Source organism: Anguilla rostrata, chromosome 18, assembly GCF_018555375.3.
Source record: "Anguilla rostrata isolate EN2019 chromosome 18, ASM1855537v3, whole genome shotgun sequence".
Taxonomy (NCBI): Eukaryota; Metazoa; Chordata; class Actinopteri; order Anguilliformes; family Anguillidae; genus Anguilla; species Anguilla rostrata.
The window spans coordinates 19106040-19121220 of NC_057950.1; the positions used below are offsets into that span (position 1 = coordinate 19106040).

A 15181-nucleotide genomic window follows, 5' to 3' on the forward strand; every position below is an offset into this window, starting at 1 on the left:
TGAAAAAACGCATTTTTGTAACAAATTTCAATGTGTACATTTTCGTCCTAAAATTGTATTGGACAAAATTTATAGAGTGCTTTAATACTTAATACTCGCATTGCATGCAAATCAGAAAATATTGTGATCCCCAGTAATCCCTAGGTTTATAATTAAGACCAGTAACATTTATTATTAATGTTTATTTCAAGCTAACTTATCAAGAAACAAATCATTTTGTCCTTGTAATGTCCTCTGTAAAACCACCGGCAATAAATAAATAATAAAACCTACATTACACATTTGTGAATGTTATTATATTAAGTCCCTCCTACCTCAGACAACCTGAATTGAATTCCTCCCTGTAAACATCCAGGGAGGCGTGACCGCCTCACACCTCAGAAATGAACCCTGTGCCTGTGAGAAATCAGGAGAGGGTGCAAAAAAACAAGGCCCGCAGAATTAAGACGTGATGGGATTAGCTTCAGAGCATCTGTCTCAGCCACCCCCGGGGGAGCGCGGACGTCTTCAGAAGGGCACCTGTCTCCGAGTGTTCTCCATGCTCCTTCATGCAGCTCTCAGATCCATCACTCCTTTATGATGAAGAATGACAGAAAAGTGCATCTTTCATTCTTTCTGACTCTGGTGCGAGTGTGTTTTGGTAAGCTTCTCTCATTCTTTGTTTTTTACCTGCCTACCTGCTTCTTTAATAGCGTACAATTCAAACCCTGTGCAATGTTTTATCAGCTGTTCTTTTGTAAAGTACTTACAGTGTATGTGTGTTTATATATGCGTGTGCTTGTTCATGCTTGTGTGTGTGTGTGTGTGTGTAAACCCATCTACACTTTTAACAAGTGAGTGTGTTTCACCAATGCAGAGCTACTTGGTCTTTAATTATTTGTAATAAGAGCTGGTTGAATGCTAAACAGTAGATATATTATACTACAGAGTTTAATAGCAGTATTTATACTCTCAGGTGTTTTAGGAGTAATTACACAATATGTTATCCTAACATCTTAAGTTGGTGTTTATTTCTGTCAGTGTGGCTTAATTTTTATTATAATGGGAGCTGAAATTAGCCGTAAGTAGGAGTTGAAATTAAGGGTGATAATATTGTTTTTTCTTCTCTGATATTAGAGATTTATTGTGCTAAGACAAATTATCGGTTTTTAGATTCATGCCATTTTTGATTTTTCATACAGAAAAAAATATAACATTCCATCAATTCTAGATGACATATCTGCCTATCAATAAATAATTATGTGGAAATGGTGAATTGTTGTTCTCTTGTAGTGCAAGCTGACTACGCCCCATATTTCTTTGATTATGGCGTGAGCAGTGGCAATGGAAATATGGCTCTGTTCAGCCTCTCTGAGGACACTCCAGTGGGTAAGATCAGAACAACATAAAAAGATCAAAGAGCTGCAGATATTTTCAGATCACTAAAAAGGTGTTGAAAATCTACAAAATAATACATCTATATATAGTTAGACAGAAAAGTAGGGATGAGTTTGAGGTCACAGTTCACATTAAGCTGGTGGTTCATTAGGGCCATTCCAGTGATGTCTCTTGACAGGGCTTAAGGTAAACAGTGTTTATAGAGCAAAGCGCAAGCAATCAGGCCACACAGACTAACAGAATCATTACTAATCGTCTGGCAGCTCCATGCCTGCTTGATTTAAATGAGCAAACATTTCATTCATTAAATCATATGTTTTTAAGAGTTTCCTGAGAAACTAGTCCAGATTGATCTGTGTGTTGATCTTTTCACTGTGACCAGTAGACATTTGACGTAAAGTCGATTAAAACACTTTAGCAGCAGATACAGTAGAACTGGCTAGCACATCATTTGCAGTACTTTTCCTCTACAGGAGTTTGCATGATTATCTATACTTATTTTTAGTATAAATTATATATAATTTATATAAATTATATATTGAGTATAAATTCCTGCATTGTCTGTCCTTCAGGAACTCAGATATATATTCTGAACGGAACAGATCCAGAAGGCCAGCCTGTGAGATACGGGCTGACTTTTGAACCCGGATCTAAGGAATATTTCAAAGTGGATCATACATCTGGGATTGTCAGTGTTATTGAAGAACTGGACAGAGAAGTATGTCGAACAGTAAACAAACATTCCAGTCAATAACAGTTCTATTCTGTTCTTTATTTTGATTTATTTATTTATTTTTTGAGTCCAGTTTTAGGGTAAATAATACCTAATTTAATTAATAATGTTTTCACAAAAAAATGTGAGCCCAGTGTTGCTTTGTGAAACTTGGGGTTAATGTTCAGATCTTTCCCCACAGCAAAAATCATAACCAATCATAAAATGATGTATTATTTTCCAATTGTCCTGTTTTTTTATGTAATGTCATTTTTATTCGATTATTTTTTCCTTGTGTTCTCTTTTGTGGTTAGTCTACACACTCATCTTTAAAAAGAAATACTAGGTTTCTATCACCACAAAAATGATGAATTAACTAAATTTAAGCTGACAAAACAGATCTGCTTTTAACTGAATGGATAAGAAATTACAAAGCTTAAAATGTTATGCTTTGCTGTTCCAGACACAAGATGAAATTGAAGTTCTCATCAGTATTTCAGATGGCCCTAATAAAGTAAGTGTATTTGATGAAAAGCATTTTTATACACGTCAAAGCGTGTCTGAAATGTGATAGATCTGGGTTTTTGTGGGATGGTGGTAATGTATGTGTCTGCTCTGGGAAAACTGGCATTTTAGGTGGTTGAAAAAGTGAGAGTGTTCGTGACAGACGCCAACGATGAACGGCCCACGTTTAGAAACCTGCCTTTCATTGTGGATGTCCCAGAGGTAGGTGTTATTTATATATCTAAATACTACATTACATTGACACAATAATTCTAAGAGATTCAGTAATAAGTTTCATTTTTATTTCAGCAGGATGTTGCAGTGCTTGTAGTGTTAGCATTAGCAGGATATTGCAGTGCTTGTAGTGTTAGCATTAGAGGGAACTTGAATGGTTGTATTTCCCCATGATGTGCTCTTCACAGGACACCCCCCTTGGGAGCAGTGTTTATAAAGTGGAGGCAGTGGACAGAGACACTGGAGCCGGCGGAAGTGTCACCTACTTCCTCCAGGTAACATCTGGCAACCCCACAACCCCAGCTGACCCTGGGCCACCTCCATTATCCCAGAGCCGAGAGGCTATCTCCATTATACCAGCCAGCTTCTAGCATAAGTGGTCATATGCATGGCTCTAAAATGTTTTTAAAAGCCTTTAGCAAAAAAAAAAAAAAAAGCATTGTTAAAAAGGGGGGACAGGGAGGTTAATCTGAACATAATGACAGTAACACAGCACAAACACATTCCATTGCAGATATGTTTGTGCGCTTCGGGATTAAATTACAATTACATTTGGGTAAGATGCTGATGGCTTAGCTCACAGCTTAGGTTTGTGGAGAGCGGGTGGCAAATGCCCGGTGGCACTTTGTGTGCGTTTGCATTACATCTGGCCCCTGGGATTCTAATACAGTGAACTGTGACAGTGTGGCGCATGGACGTTGAGGATTGACGCAGATGTGTGCAGCGTCGCTTATTTAAAATGACTCCCATAATGCTGTTTACTTCCTCTGTGTGCCCCGTGCCGCAGGATACGGGAACATGTTGAAATGTGTCTCAGCTGTGACTCAGAAAAACAGCACAATAAAATGTGGACTCATATTTACTCTGTTAGAATTAAATGAACAATGGACATTTTATTGTAAGTCTGTGTCAATATTTCTAGTGTTTAGTGTGTAGTGATGGTCCTGTGTTTTAGGTTGCTTCTACAGTGTTCTAAATTTGAAATGCATTTATTTCCCCCAGAATTCCCACCAGACCCAGTTTGCCATTGACCGGCACAGTGGGGTCCTCCGGATCGGACCGCACGACACTCTCGATTACGAAAAGTCACGGACACACTTCATCACAGTGGTCGCCAAGGTGAGGTGGACTCCATAGGCCACTGTAGCTCCTTGTCCTGACCAGAGAGTCAGAGCAATCATCTGTCTCCATAAAAAATACATCAGAACAGATTAAGGCCTTCCAGGGTTTTAAAGCACTGCGCTGAGAGAGAATGGAGGAAGATATTCTCAATATCTTGAGATACAAACTGAAAGTTTGACCTGAAACTGAGTGACACCTATTTTTCACCAGCGGGGCTCAGGCTGGAGTGGAGGGGGGGGGCACATCCAGGACTCAAATAGCTGGAGTTGGTGGTGGCGTGTGTGTCCACACTTCTGCTGTCCTGAGCTGAACAAATCAAATGTATTGTATGGCAAACTAACGAGTGCCTTTCTGCCTCAGGATGGTGGTGGAACATACAAAGGGAAGGAACAGGTGATGACATCATCGGCCACTGTGACAATCAATGTGATTGACGCCCAGGACACACCTCCCATCTTTGTTGGTGCACCATATTTCGGATACGTTTATGAGGTTTCAGTGCCAGTAAGTAAATCTATATGTATAAAGCACTTATCCAAACAAAAGGAACGCAGGAACTTAAATTTTGAGAAATAATTCCACAAATATTAGTTCTGCAAATATCCCTGCTTTTATTCATCTAAATACCGAGTAATTCAATTATTTGACTGCACTAGGATCTTTTGGCATCTTTTGGCATCAGGATTATAAGTGTGAATTATGTCTGTGTTTCAGGGTTCTGAAATCTACACTGTTTTTGCAAAAGATGGAGACCAAGGCAACCCTAATCCAATCCGATATTCAATAGTGAACGGTGAGCTTTAAAATCCCTTCCTCATACGGCCCTCACTTGGACTGAATTTGGGGAAAAAAAATTTAAATTTCAGTTAAAGTTTGAAATATTATAAAGAGTCTAAATAAAATAAGATAAAAAGTAATCAATAAAAAATAAAGTAATGGTTTGTTTTGTATTTGGCATTAATCTGGTCATTTTATTAGTGCTTGTTCTGCTGATTGAGAAAGGTGAGGTTGTAGTGTGTCATTCGACTTTGATGTTCTGATGGTGTGGGGCTTTTACAGGGGCTGATGGTGTTTTCTCCATCAATGAAACCAGTGGATGCATTAGGCTTCTTGCATATCCAGCTCATCTTAAAAAAGAAAGATATGAAGTTAAAGTCAAGGTGAGCGATTTCATTAAATTACTGATACTTCAAAACTATGGTTGACACAAGTTAATTTGTTTGTGCACGTTCATACATTCAATTTACATTTATTTTATTTTTTTGAGATACTATTAAAATGTAACAATGTGTGGAAAACAATGTGCTTCTGCTGAAGCTGCTCCCACTGGCTGGGTAAAGAAATGAAATATTTTACAAGCTGAAGCACATAGTTACTAAGCGTACAGTTGTACTAGGAGTGTAGAGTTGATGATTTTTAGTTAATCACTGTGTTCTCTGAGCAGGCTACAGAGCTGGGTGCAGAAGGCCAGAAGCAGGATTTTTCCGCCACAGTTGTGACGGTCCGTGTAGTGGACCTGAACAACCACCCACCTACCTTTTATGGGGAGAACGGCCCACAGAGCAAGTTTGAGCTGACCATGTACGAGCACCCCCCTGAGGGGGAGATTCTACGTGGCCTAAAGATCACTGTCAATGACTCTGATCAGGTAGGTCTGCCAATGGTCACATGACCACCCTGCAGGGCCTGGTGAAGGTCATATGACCATAAAAAAAGTATGATGCTGGACTGATAGTTCAGAAGTTTCTCTAAATTCTGATCCAGGATCAGATTTCCATATTCTGCCATATAAACTTATGAACCTAATGGGTATTTTATTTGAAAGAACTTACAACAGACCTGAAAAAGTCATTTCAGATATGCTATTTAAATAACTATGTCTGTATCCTGGTATAACTCTTGATTATGACATATTAAACTGGATGTTTTGGTGGAACCATGAGCAAAGGGTGAGAAAACAACAGCAATCATTTATTTTTGGATAATCTTTTGGATAATGTTATAGGCATAGCTACATAAGATTATCGCTGTAATCATAACCGTCTTTTGTTATAATATAAACTGTTGTTTGTTAATATTAGTATTACATATTACAGTAATAATAAATGGGCCTCTGTTCCTTTTTGGTGATACAGCTTTTGTGTGTTCCTGAGAGTAATCAATGTTGTTTTCCACTACTATACATCCCTCTGGATAAAGCCAAATGACTGTATACAATATAGTCAAATATATATATATATAATATAGTCTTTATAATGTAGTCAAATTCATTACGTTACAGTTTCTGCTTCATATCTAAAATGTTTTGCGTAACATGGGGACACTGGTCAATGCTTGAACAAAAATACCCATTTCATTAACATTTTTCATTTGTTAGTCCATTATTCCCCTAATCTTCTGAGGAATATATTTAGAAACTAGATGGTCCTCATTATCCGCGCGTTAGCTTACTGTGCTGTGATAAGTACTGTTATAATGAATATAACCCACTTTATGTTACATAAATGTCAGATAAAGGCGTTACCAGGGATTTTGGGCCCCATGAACAGATCTCACATTGGACCCCACCATCCCAAGCCACCGAGGAGACTAAAATGAAATTGTGGAATTGAAAAAGCCATTTCCAATACAAACCCTATAAACAGCATATTACATAATTAAGGTTTCTCTGGGTGTAAGCAACTAATATGGTTATATCATAAAATAACAATGTAAATGGATTTTTTTTTAAATAATCTAGAAGGGACATTGCTTATTTTAATGCCTATTGATGTCCAGCATTATGGAACATCACCCTGACAGGTTTTAATGCCCTCTTGCAAATCAAATCTGACTGTAATTCCTGTGTAATTCTGAAAATGTCCCTCAGACTTACATTTTAAGTCAATTACTTACAAAAATAATAAACAGTAATAAACTTAAATGCAATCAGTATTTGACATATTTTCTGAAGTTTGTATTCACCAAAATGACATTTCTTTCACAAATAATTAGTCCCAAATATGCAGAAATGTGTTTGTGTTCTGCAGGGTGTTAATGCTAAGTTTAACCTAAGGCTGGTGGGCCCAGGGACCATGCTACGGGTGATCCCCCAGACTGTCCTCAATCAGGCCCAAGTCACCATCATAGTAGAAGATTCTGCGGCCATTGACTACGAGCAATTCCACTTCCTTACCTTCAAGGTAAGAGATTCACATGTACTTTTCTTCACTAATTGTAAATATATATTTAAAATTTTTTAATGTATTACAAACAGTGGTGAAGTCACTTTTCTGATGGTGAAGGGTCGGGGGGGGGGGGGGCTTCATAGGATATTAGAACATTTTTGCTAGCAGTAGTCATGGTAGTAAGTCTATGGCTTATTAAGATTATGAAGGTTATTAATGTTATAAACGTTATGAAGCATTTGGATGTTATAAAGTTTGCGAAGGTTATAAAAGTTATGAATGCTATAAAAGTTCTAACATTTATAAAGGTTATACATTTTATGAAGGCTATGAATTTATGAAGGTTATGAATGTATTGTTTTGAAAAATGTGGTGGTGATGTTTGTTTCCATGTGTTAAAAATTAGCTGTGATTTATTGAGCTGAAAGTCAGGGCTGTGGTTACCGGGACTGAACATACCCAATTAAACTGATTCTTAGTAAAACTGCACGAAAAAAAAAAAAAAAAAAACACAAGGGTGTGAAACTCACTTTCAGAAACTTCCAGAAGCTTAAATTGTTCTTTGTGTCTCTTTTCCTCAGCTCCTTGCTGTGGAGATTGACACACCGGAAAGATTCAGTGCCACGGCTGACATCATCATCCACCTCCTAGATACCAATGACAACAGTCCCAAGTTCTCCTCCGACTATTACATCGCTAGGATCCCCGAGAACTCCCCTGGAGGCTCCAACGTCATCTCCGTCATGGTACGGTTCCCCACTTCTCCACTGCCAACTGAAGAGAAAGGTTTCATAAAAAACAAGAATTTAAACGGGGTTTAACCTGTGGGCTAATGGTTCACATGAGGCTCCAGGACAGTATGGAGCAGCTGATACCATAAATGTGAATATTTTTTGGAGGAGATAAAAATATTTTGGTTTAAACTGTATTAAAACAAATTAATTTGGATGGCACTGAGAGTGCCATCAAGACTCTTGGAGGATAACAGTCATTTGTGTGTGTGTAAGATTAAGGCACTCCAACCACCAATGTTTTTAAAAAAGATTGTTCTGTCTTGGGAATAATAACTCATTTACTTTTCATCTAGTCAGAATAGGCGTCCTAGACTAGACTATTGCTGTTCTGCAGTTTTATTAATTGCATTGCTTTACACCAGACCATAACATGGCTACATTGTTGGGGTGTAATGGTCCAGTCACATGCCTGGTCGGGGGTGTAATAGTCCAGTCACATGACTGCACGGGAAGGTAATAGGCCAGTCACATGACTGTTTGAGCATGTAATAGTCCGGTCAATGACTGTCTGGGGACGTAACAGTCCAGTCACATGACTGTTAAGGGAGTGTAGCAGTCCATTTATGTGACATCTCACAATCTCCTTTTCGTTTTTTATTACAGGCAACAGATCCTGATTCTGGCCGTTGGGGTGAAGTGAAGTACTCCATTTATGGCTCTGGTGCTGATCTGTGAGTAGAATTAGGGCCCCTCCCCTCACTGCCCACACCAGTCAGCTGATTACATCTCTCACAACAGCAGGCCAGAATAAATCCAGCTGAAATGCTGGCTTATGCAAGGCCATTAGTTCTCATGACAATTTGCTCAGAAAGCTGGGGGGGGGGGGGGGTCACAGCAACAATCAGTTCTTTATGTAACACTCTGAAGAACCACGCCAAAGAACCTCATGCAAACAACCATGTTGACATCTGCAAGCTGTCTGGAGCCAAGCGGTGTGGAGAAAGATCTGAACTCCTGCATAGTACATCTCACAATTATAGTTTCTCCAAATATGGAATGCTGTTGCTATTGTGAAAAGCTATTTGATAGTAATGGGGTGTGGCAGTGTTATTCAGTGCAGTGTGTAAGCCACAAATAGTTTTCTGTCAGTTAGTATCTCATCCTGAATGGAATCTTTCTGCCATTTAAGTCTGTTTTTTTCCAGTTTGTACATGCCTACTGTAGCCTGGAATATAATAGCATGCTGTACATCAAATTTGTCACCACAAATACACATTTTTCATTGGCTGTAATATTTCTAGAAGTTTAATTTAAGGCGGCTGGTTAGAATCGGTTTAGTTTCCGTCCGTGGCTTGACTGTCAGTCTGGTCTTCATGGACAACCCTGCATGTGCGTTAGAGATAAACAAATCCCCTACAGAGGGTGACATCACCCTGTGGTTCTTGTATAGGACTGGCGTTAGTTTCTTTAGTGGAGGTCTTTGGTCTTTACCATTGCAGGCTAATGAGGAGGTAGAAACCCTGCAGGCTCCCATCACACACCACGCTTAGAATGATTGATTTGGAACTCTTGATTTTGATTAGTGCGATGACCTGGAAACTTACACCAGCAGCAGCAGCACCCCAGGGGCACCGAGTGAGCAAAGAGATCACAGGGAAATACTGAGTGCTCCTGAGCTGCTGTATCTGCTGTACCAGTACTGTTGCTCAGTCAATCTGTCTGTGTAACAGCCACTGTGGGCTGTAGGCATGGTACCCCTTGTAATGTGGGCTTCAAGCATGGTAATAATGCTACATGCACTCAATCTTGCCTGACAGATCAACCCTGTCTCACAAATACATGCACTCAGCTTCACAGATATGTATCTCAAGGCTGCCTCACAGATACATGTGCTCCTGAAATAAATGTGTTGTAAAATAAATTGTAAGTGATGGCTTTGTAAATTATTTGAAAGCAAGAGCATGCTCTCAAGCTCTTTGAAAATCATTTTTAAATGTTATTTTTTCTTAAATATTCTAAGTCAGTGTTCTTGAACTCCAATGCTTTAAATTACCAGTAGTCACTGTTACATCAGCACTAGAATTTTCATTTCAGAAATATTTGTAATGTTACATGTTAAAGGGTTAAACCTGTAGGGTTGGAGGCTCAGTTGTGGTGTTGTTAGACTGCTGCTGTCCGCTCAGCCTACTTTGACTGAGGCTAATCTTGTAATGGGATTGGAGGAAAAAATAGAGCGTGTGTGGGTTGTCCAATGTACTAGGGACTATTCATGTACAATTTCAGAGCTGCATAAAAACACTTAGATGAAAGACATCATATTTCACCAAAAGGAAAGTGAAACACTCCATCATAAAATAATGCTAGATAACTCTCTTATTTCAGTGCTAACACAACCTCATGGGTAGCAAGACACATCCACACCCATACAAGCAACAAGTTTTATACTGACTCACAGATAAATCTCCCAGTGCTGGTTGATGCAAATGTATTTCTTATTGCATAAGCTAACAGAAGAGACCTGTACCACAGCTTGGGTAAACAGTTTCTTCAGCTGCACAGTCGGTCTTGGTTTATTCTCTCGCACACTCTCAGGAGAAAGGATTCCAAAAGGCTCCTCTATGTCTCTACAGAGAGTAAAAACCATACTTCTGCATTCCTTAATGATATTTTTTTTTTGGGGGGGGGGGGGGGGGCAGATGTTGCATTTGGTTAAATCTTCAGTTATGTATGTTTCAGGGGAAAATGGTTCCGATATTTTGAGGTGACTAGTCATATCTTTGACCGTAATTTTCCATAACTGTTGAATGCAATTGCATTCCCATTGCACGTACAGTACTGAGCCTTTGTGAGTTTTTCATTTGGAACAGGTGCCATAGATGCCTTTTTGTCAAAGGTTCAATGATTGTATCATAATCAACTGGTGGTGGGCTAAAGAAAAAAAAAAAACATGCATGGGTGTGTTGCAGGTTCCTCATTCACTCCACATCGGGCATCATTTACACACAGCCGTGGGCCAGCCTGGATGCAGAGGCCAAGTCCAAGTACAGCTTCTATGTGAAGGCGGAGGACACGGAGGGGAAGTACAGCCTGGCCGAAGTGTTTGTCACCGTGCTGGACCTTAATGACCATCCACCCGAGTTCAACCAGGACTTCCTGGAGAAGACCATGGTGATCGGAGCCCCAGTGAAGATTGAGGTAAGCTCAAACTACAGCATGAGGCAGTGTGGCCAGCTTTATCTGCGTAATGTGGAGAAGACACCCCTTTCATACGGCCTTTATTCTCATAGCCATCGAACTGAGAACGCCTGTAAAAGCTGTTCGATACTGAGCTCTGGGACCTGTATAACTGCACATCCTCAATGTTACCCATGTACACAGGTGCTTAACTGTTTCTGTGTCCATATTTATCACCTGTTATTGGGCTATGGGTCATATTTCCATTTGGCAAGATAAGAAAAGTAATTATGAAATCAAAATTTGAACATGCCTTATTTGTGTGTGTGTGTGTGTGTGTGCGTGTGCCTTCAGGCAGTGGATGATGATGCGGAGGAGCCCAATAATGTCATTGAGTACTCGATCATGAAAGCAGACCCGGATAACGTGTTCGACATCAATGCGGACACCGGCGAGATCAAACTGAAGCCCTACATCAAGTCCCTGGAAATCGTGCAGAACATCACGAAGCAGAAGGACTGCACCTGGTCCCTGGTGGTGCAGGCACGGGACAGAGGGTCCCCCTCCTTCAGCACCACAACCGTGGTGAAGATCGACATCACAGAGGCTGTAAGCTTATCAATACTCTTATTATTATTATTATTATTATTATTATTTAACAGAAAATTAAAAAGATTTTCTGGCATGATGCAAAACTGCCAAATCGTCAAGTGTAGAGACAACAAGTCCTGCGGTGGTAATTGGCACACATACATGCATATCCTTATTAGTTATTACATTATTTATGCTTTTGCTTACCAACTTGCACAGTTGTGTCATGTTATACCGTATAAGAAGTTATGGACTATATTCTAATTTTAAGAATTAATTATTACAAAAACATCAGTGACATTTATGAGTGCCCCAAGTATACATCTCATTTGAGTAAATGTTAACATTTTATAAATGCCTAATTAATACGCCCAAACGAAGTTGGTAATACTTAGGGAGAATGTATTGCACCCAAGCAAGTTACACCAACATGCTGACTCTAAACATTTTCAATTCAATTTTATTATTTAAGATGTGTCCAACTGCTGTAAATAATAACTGAGTCATAACTACATGATGTCCTACCCTCAGACTGATTATAATAGTTCATTAATTTCAGCTGACATATTTGGATTTATTATGACATTAATACCCCTTTCCTTCTTAATGAAGGGCTTCACTGGGCACGCTCAGTAAAGTGCACCGCTAGAATGTAATTGAATTCGTCTTGTGTTGTGTTTGCAGATCAAATCCAGAATGGTTTCGTACTTCTTGGGGCTCAAAAAGCGTCCGGCAGCTGTTTTTTGGATTTGTTTGAGCTTTGTCCTCACAGCCATTTCAGTAGCGGTCCTTATATCCTCAGTAACGTACTGGACATCAGTGAAAAAGTCTCGGGTTCAGCATCAGGGCAAGATCAGAAAGATTATACGGAGGCCCTATCCCTAAAGCTGTCAGCTCACATGACACGTCAATATGACACACGGTGACTGTGAAAAGGAAGTGCATTCTCATGAACAGGGAGTGTATTCTTAGAGCACATTGTTGGTCTGTAAAAGAGTACAGGAGCACAGTTATACAGCTGTAAAAATAACTGTCTCTCAGGACAGTCCCACCTGCTACATCCTTCAACACGTGTGCAACCGCACCACTACTGTGTTGATCAAAGCAAGTGGCTTAGCTCGGGGGTTATACAACAAACCCTCTAAAACCAATCAAGGATGCATGAGACCACATAGACCTGTATTCTGTCAGCATTTGTCCATAGCTGCGTGCTAACTTTTGCATTTGGTTATGAGTAAAACTTAAGGACAGATGTTGATTGAATACAGGCTTCTGTCATAACATGCATAGGTGCCCCATTCAACCCTTCTGATCTTGTCTGTATGTGCAGTGCAAGCTCTGGGCCAATGTTAGCACAGCCAATGATTTACCCATTCTAATGCAACAGGCCGCGTGCGCAAGCACAAGGATTCACCCATTCTAGCACACCAATTCGTGTCACAGCCAGATGCAACCAGTTAACACGTGGTGTGAGCGATGAGAGCATATGCTCACAGTTCACCCAGAGGACTGTAATCACTTTTAACATAATTTAACGTTTAACTCTGAATTCAGCTCTTAACCTTCATGCTCGCTTCAACACAAATTCATTCTTCACATTTAGGTGACTGTTCACCTCGCCAAACAGTAAGCAGAGTAAAAGTCTTGCTGCTTACCTCACTCTCTCATACTTACCTGCCCGGTCTCTCCTGGGGCCCGGAGCTGGCACTGCACATGTGGTTGGACTGATGAAGATGTAGCTCATACTCCGGACTTGATTAAAGGTCTTCTCTTTGTGCTCTTTTACAGACTCAGCTCAAGGGGCCGATGGCGGCCTTTTTAATGCAAAGTAGGGAAAATCCCATCAAAGTCCTAGGCGTGATCGCTGGTGTCATTAGTGTCATAGTAGTCATGACGATCGTGATCTCTACGGTAATGTTCATGCGGAACAAAAAGTCCAACAGGATTCTTCCGGCTCGGCGAATCATCAGGAAGAGACAGAGGGACCGCAGGCCGCTGACTTTCAGACTGCCTTTCCGTCGCCCTGACAACTCCGCCGACAAGTTTGTAGTGGCGGACCCTGAAAAGGAGTTAGAGAACGTCAACCACAACAACAATATCAGCATCAACATTGGCCGGCCCCCACCACCACCGCCCCCCTGTGCGCCAGCTATGCCCCTCCCACCGCAGTACCACCCCTGGCCCAGCCAGGGGCGCTGGCCAGGCCCCACCCACTCTGGAAGTGTGGCATCCAGAGCAATCAGGAAGCCCATCAGGACCAGAGAGAGCAGCCTAAACTCTGCTCTTGTTTCGGAGCTTAAGATGAGACTGGAAAAGAAAATGATAGAGCGCAAAATGCAAATGGCAGTCGATGATAACTAGCCCTCCTGTATGTGCTGGTGTCAGAGCACCATGTGTGCTGGGGTCAGAACAGGCTTAATATCTGTGAGCTAAGAACAAGCCTATGTAATGCATATTTCAAGCACGCCACTGTCAATACTACATCATTGTGTAAATGTACCTCTGTGAGTTAATGGGTGCACAGGATTTCTGAAAAATATCCCTAGTGATGACATCTCTGACAAGACTTCATACGGCAGTACTGCAACCCGGTATGACTCCTTTTTAAAGTGCTTTCTAGAGATTTAAGACAGCCAAAAGGTTGCCAAGTTCAGAGCCATGGCAAAGAAATGTAGAGAAGCATAAAGACTGTGTGGAAAATACTGTCTAGTTAGCCAGTCACAGCAAAGTGAGTTGGCATTAGATGGGTCAGATACCTTCTAAATTCAGATGTCAGGAAAGCAGGGATAGTGAAATCTGGCCCTTGAGGCCAGTAGTGCTGCTGGGACACCTGGTGAGTTAAATCTCTGGCCAATCAGGGGCATTAATCGATCAATGAAACTACTGGGTAGAAAAGACACCAGCAGTACTACTGGCCTCAAGGGCCAGATTTGAGAATCCCTGCAGCAGAGTATGGGATAAGGAGGCGATAACAGTGGTCATAATTAGGATTATTAATGCCCCCTGAGGGCATCACTTTCGTCATAGATAGTTTTCAGATTTTGAACGAGATTCAGATTTTCTCATTGTTATGTTATCTCTGTATTTAGTGACTAATCTCTTTTGTTTCAGTGAATGTGTGGCGATGAAATGTTGAAATCAGTAAACTCTTATGAAATGGGTTTACCACTGGACTCCTTAAAGGGCACCAGGAACTGTTATCAAATAATAATAATAATAATAATAATAATAATAATAATAATAATAAAGATTTATGGCAGAGGTTGTCAGACTCATTCCTGGGGGACCCATGTGTAAATTGGTTTTCATTCCAACCACAACTGCAATCCCAGAATTTGACCAAAGCTGTTCACTTTTCTTAATTAGATAATTTGCCACAAATAATTAAGGTCCCATATTCACATAGTGCTTATTGTGCTATATCACAAAATGATTACTTAAAAAGGTTAAAAAATTGATCTGCTCAAATTAGAGAGGTGAATCAATAGTCTCCTGATTGGTGAAAGGGTGGACACCTGGCCACTTAAACTAACCATTTGGTAGTTTATGAAGAATTCAAAGACAAA

General features: G+C 40.3%; 1 protein-coding gene and 1 long non-coding RNA gene across 4 annotated transcripts; one reads left to right on the plus strand and one right to left on the minus strand.

The window, feature by feature from the left end:
• The first annotated feature begins 426 nt into the window (after positions 1–426).
• Positions 427–14436, plus strand: cdhr1a (cadherin-related family member 1a). Of its 2 annotated transcripts, none has more exons than XM_064317230.1 (17): positions 427–640; positions 1273–1368; positions 1950–2095; positions 2553–2603; positions 2726–2815; positions 3016–3102; positions 3830–3946; positions 4310–4453; positions 4664–4742; positions 5009–5109; positions 5394–5597; positions 6979–7131; positions 7698–7862; positions 8514–8581; positions 10817–11045; positions 11379–11633; positions 12300–13272. In XM_064317230.1, the coding sequence occupies exons 1-17, from the start codon at positions 577–579 to the stop codon at positions 12498–12500; spliced, it is 2250 nt and encodes a 749-aa protein (XP_064173300.1). In that variant the 5' UTR covers positions 427–576; the 3' UTR covers positions 12501–13272. The 2 variants fall into 2 exon arrangements, with proteins under 2 accessions (XP_064173300.1, XP_064173299.1); XM_064317229.1 differs by lacking the exon at positions 12300–13272 and adding an exon at positions 13404–14436 and having other exon boundaries at positions 429–640.
• LOC135244727 (uncharacterized) lies at positions 4627–14441 on the minus strand. 2 transcript variants are annotated; one of them, XR_010327048.1, is made up of 4 exons: positions 14372–14441; positions 13290–13674; positions 7647–7890; positions 4627–5076 (listed from the first exon to the last, which is right to left on the minus strand). It is a non-coding gene; the product is annotated as an uncharacterized LOC135244727 (long non-coding RNA). The 2 variants fall into 2 exon arrangements; XR_010327049.1 differs by having other exon boundaries at positions 13271–13674.
• Positions 14442–15181: the final 740 nt, after the last annotated feature.

Coding starts and splice junctions, on each gene's coding strand:
- cdhr1a (XM_064317229.1), top strand. CDS start 577: ATGATGAAGAATGACAGAAAAGTGCATCTTTCATTCTTTCTGACTCTG. Junction 2,096..2,552: donor TTGAAGAACTGGACAGAGAA/GTATGTCGAACA, acceptor TTGCTGTTCCAG/ACACAAGATGAAATTGAAGT. Junction 8,582..10,816: donor TATGGCTCTGGTGCTGATCT/GTGAGTAGAATT, acceptor GGTGTGTTGCAG/GTTCCTCATTCACTCCACAT.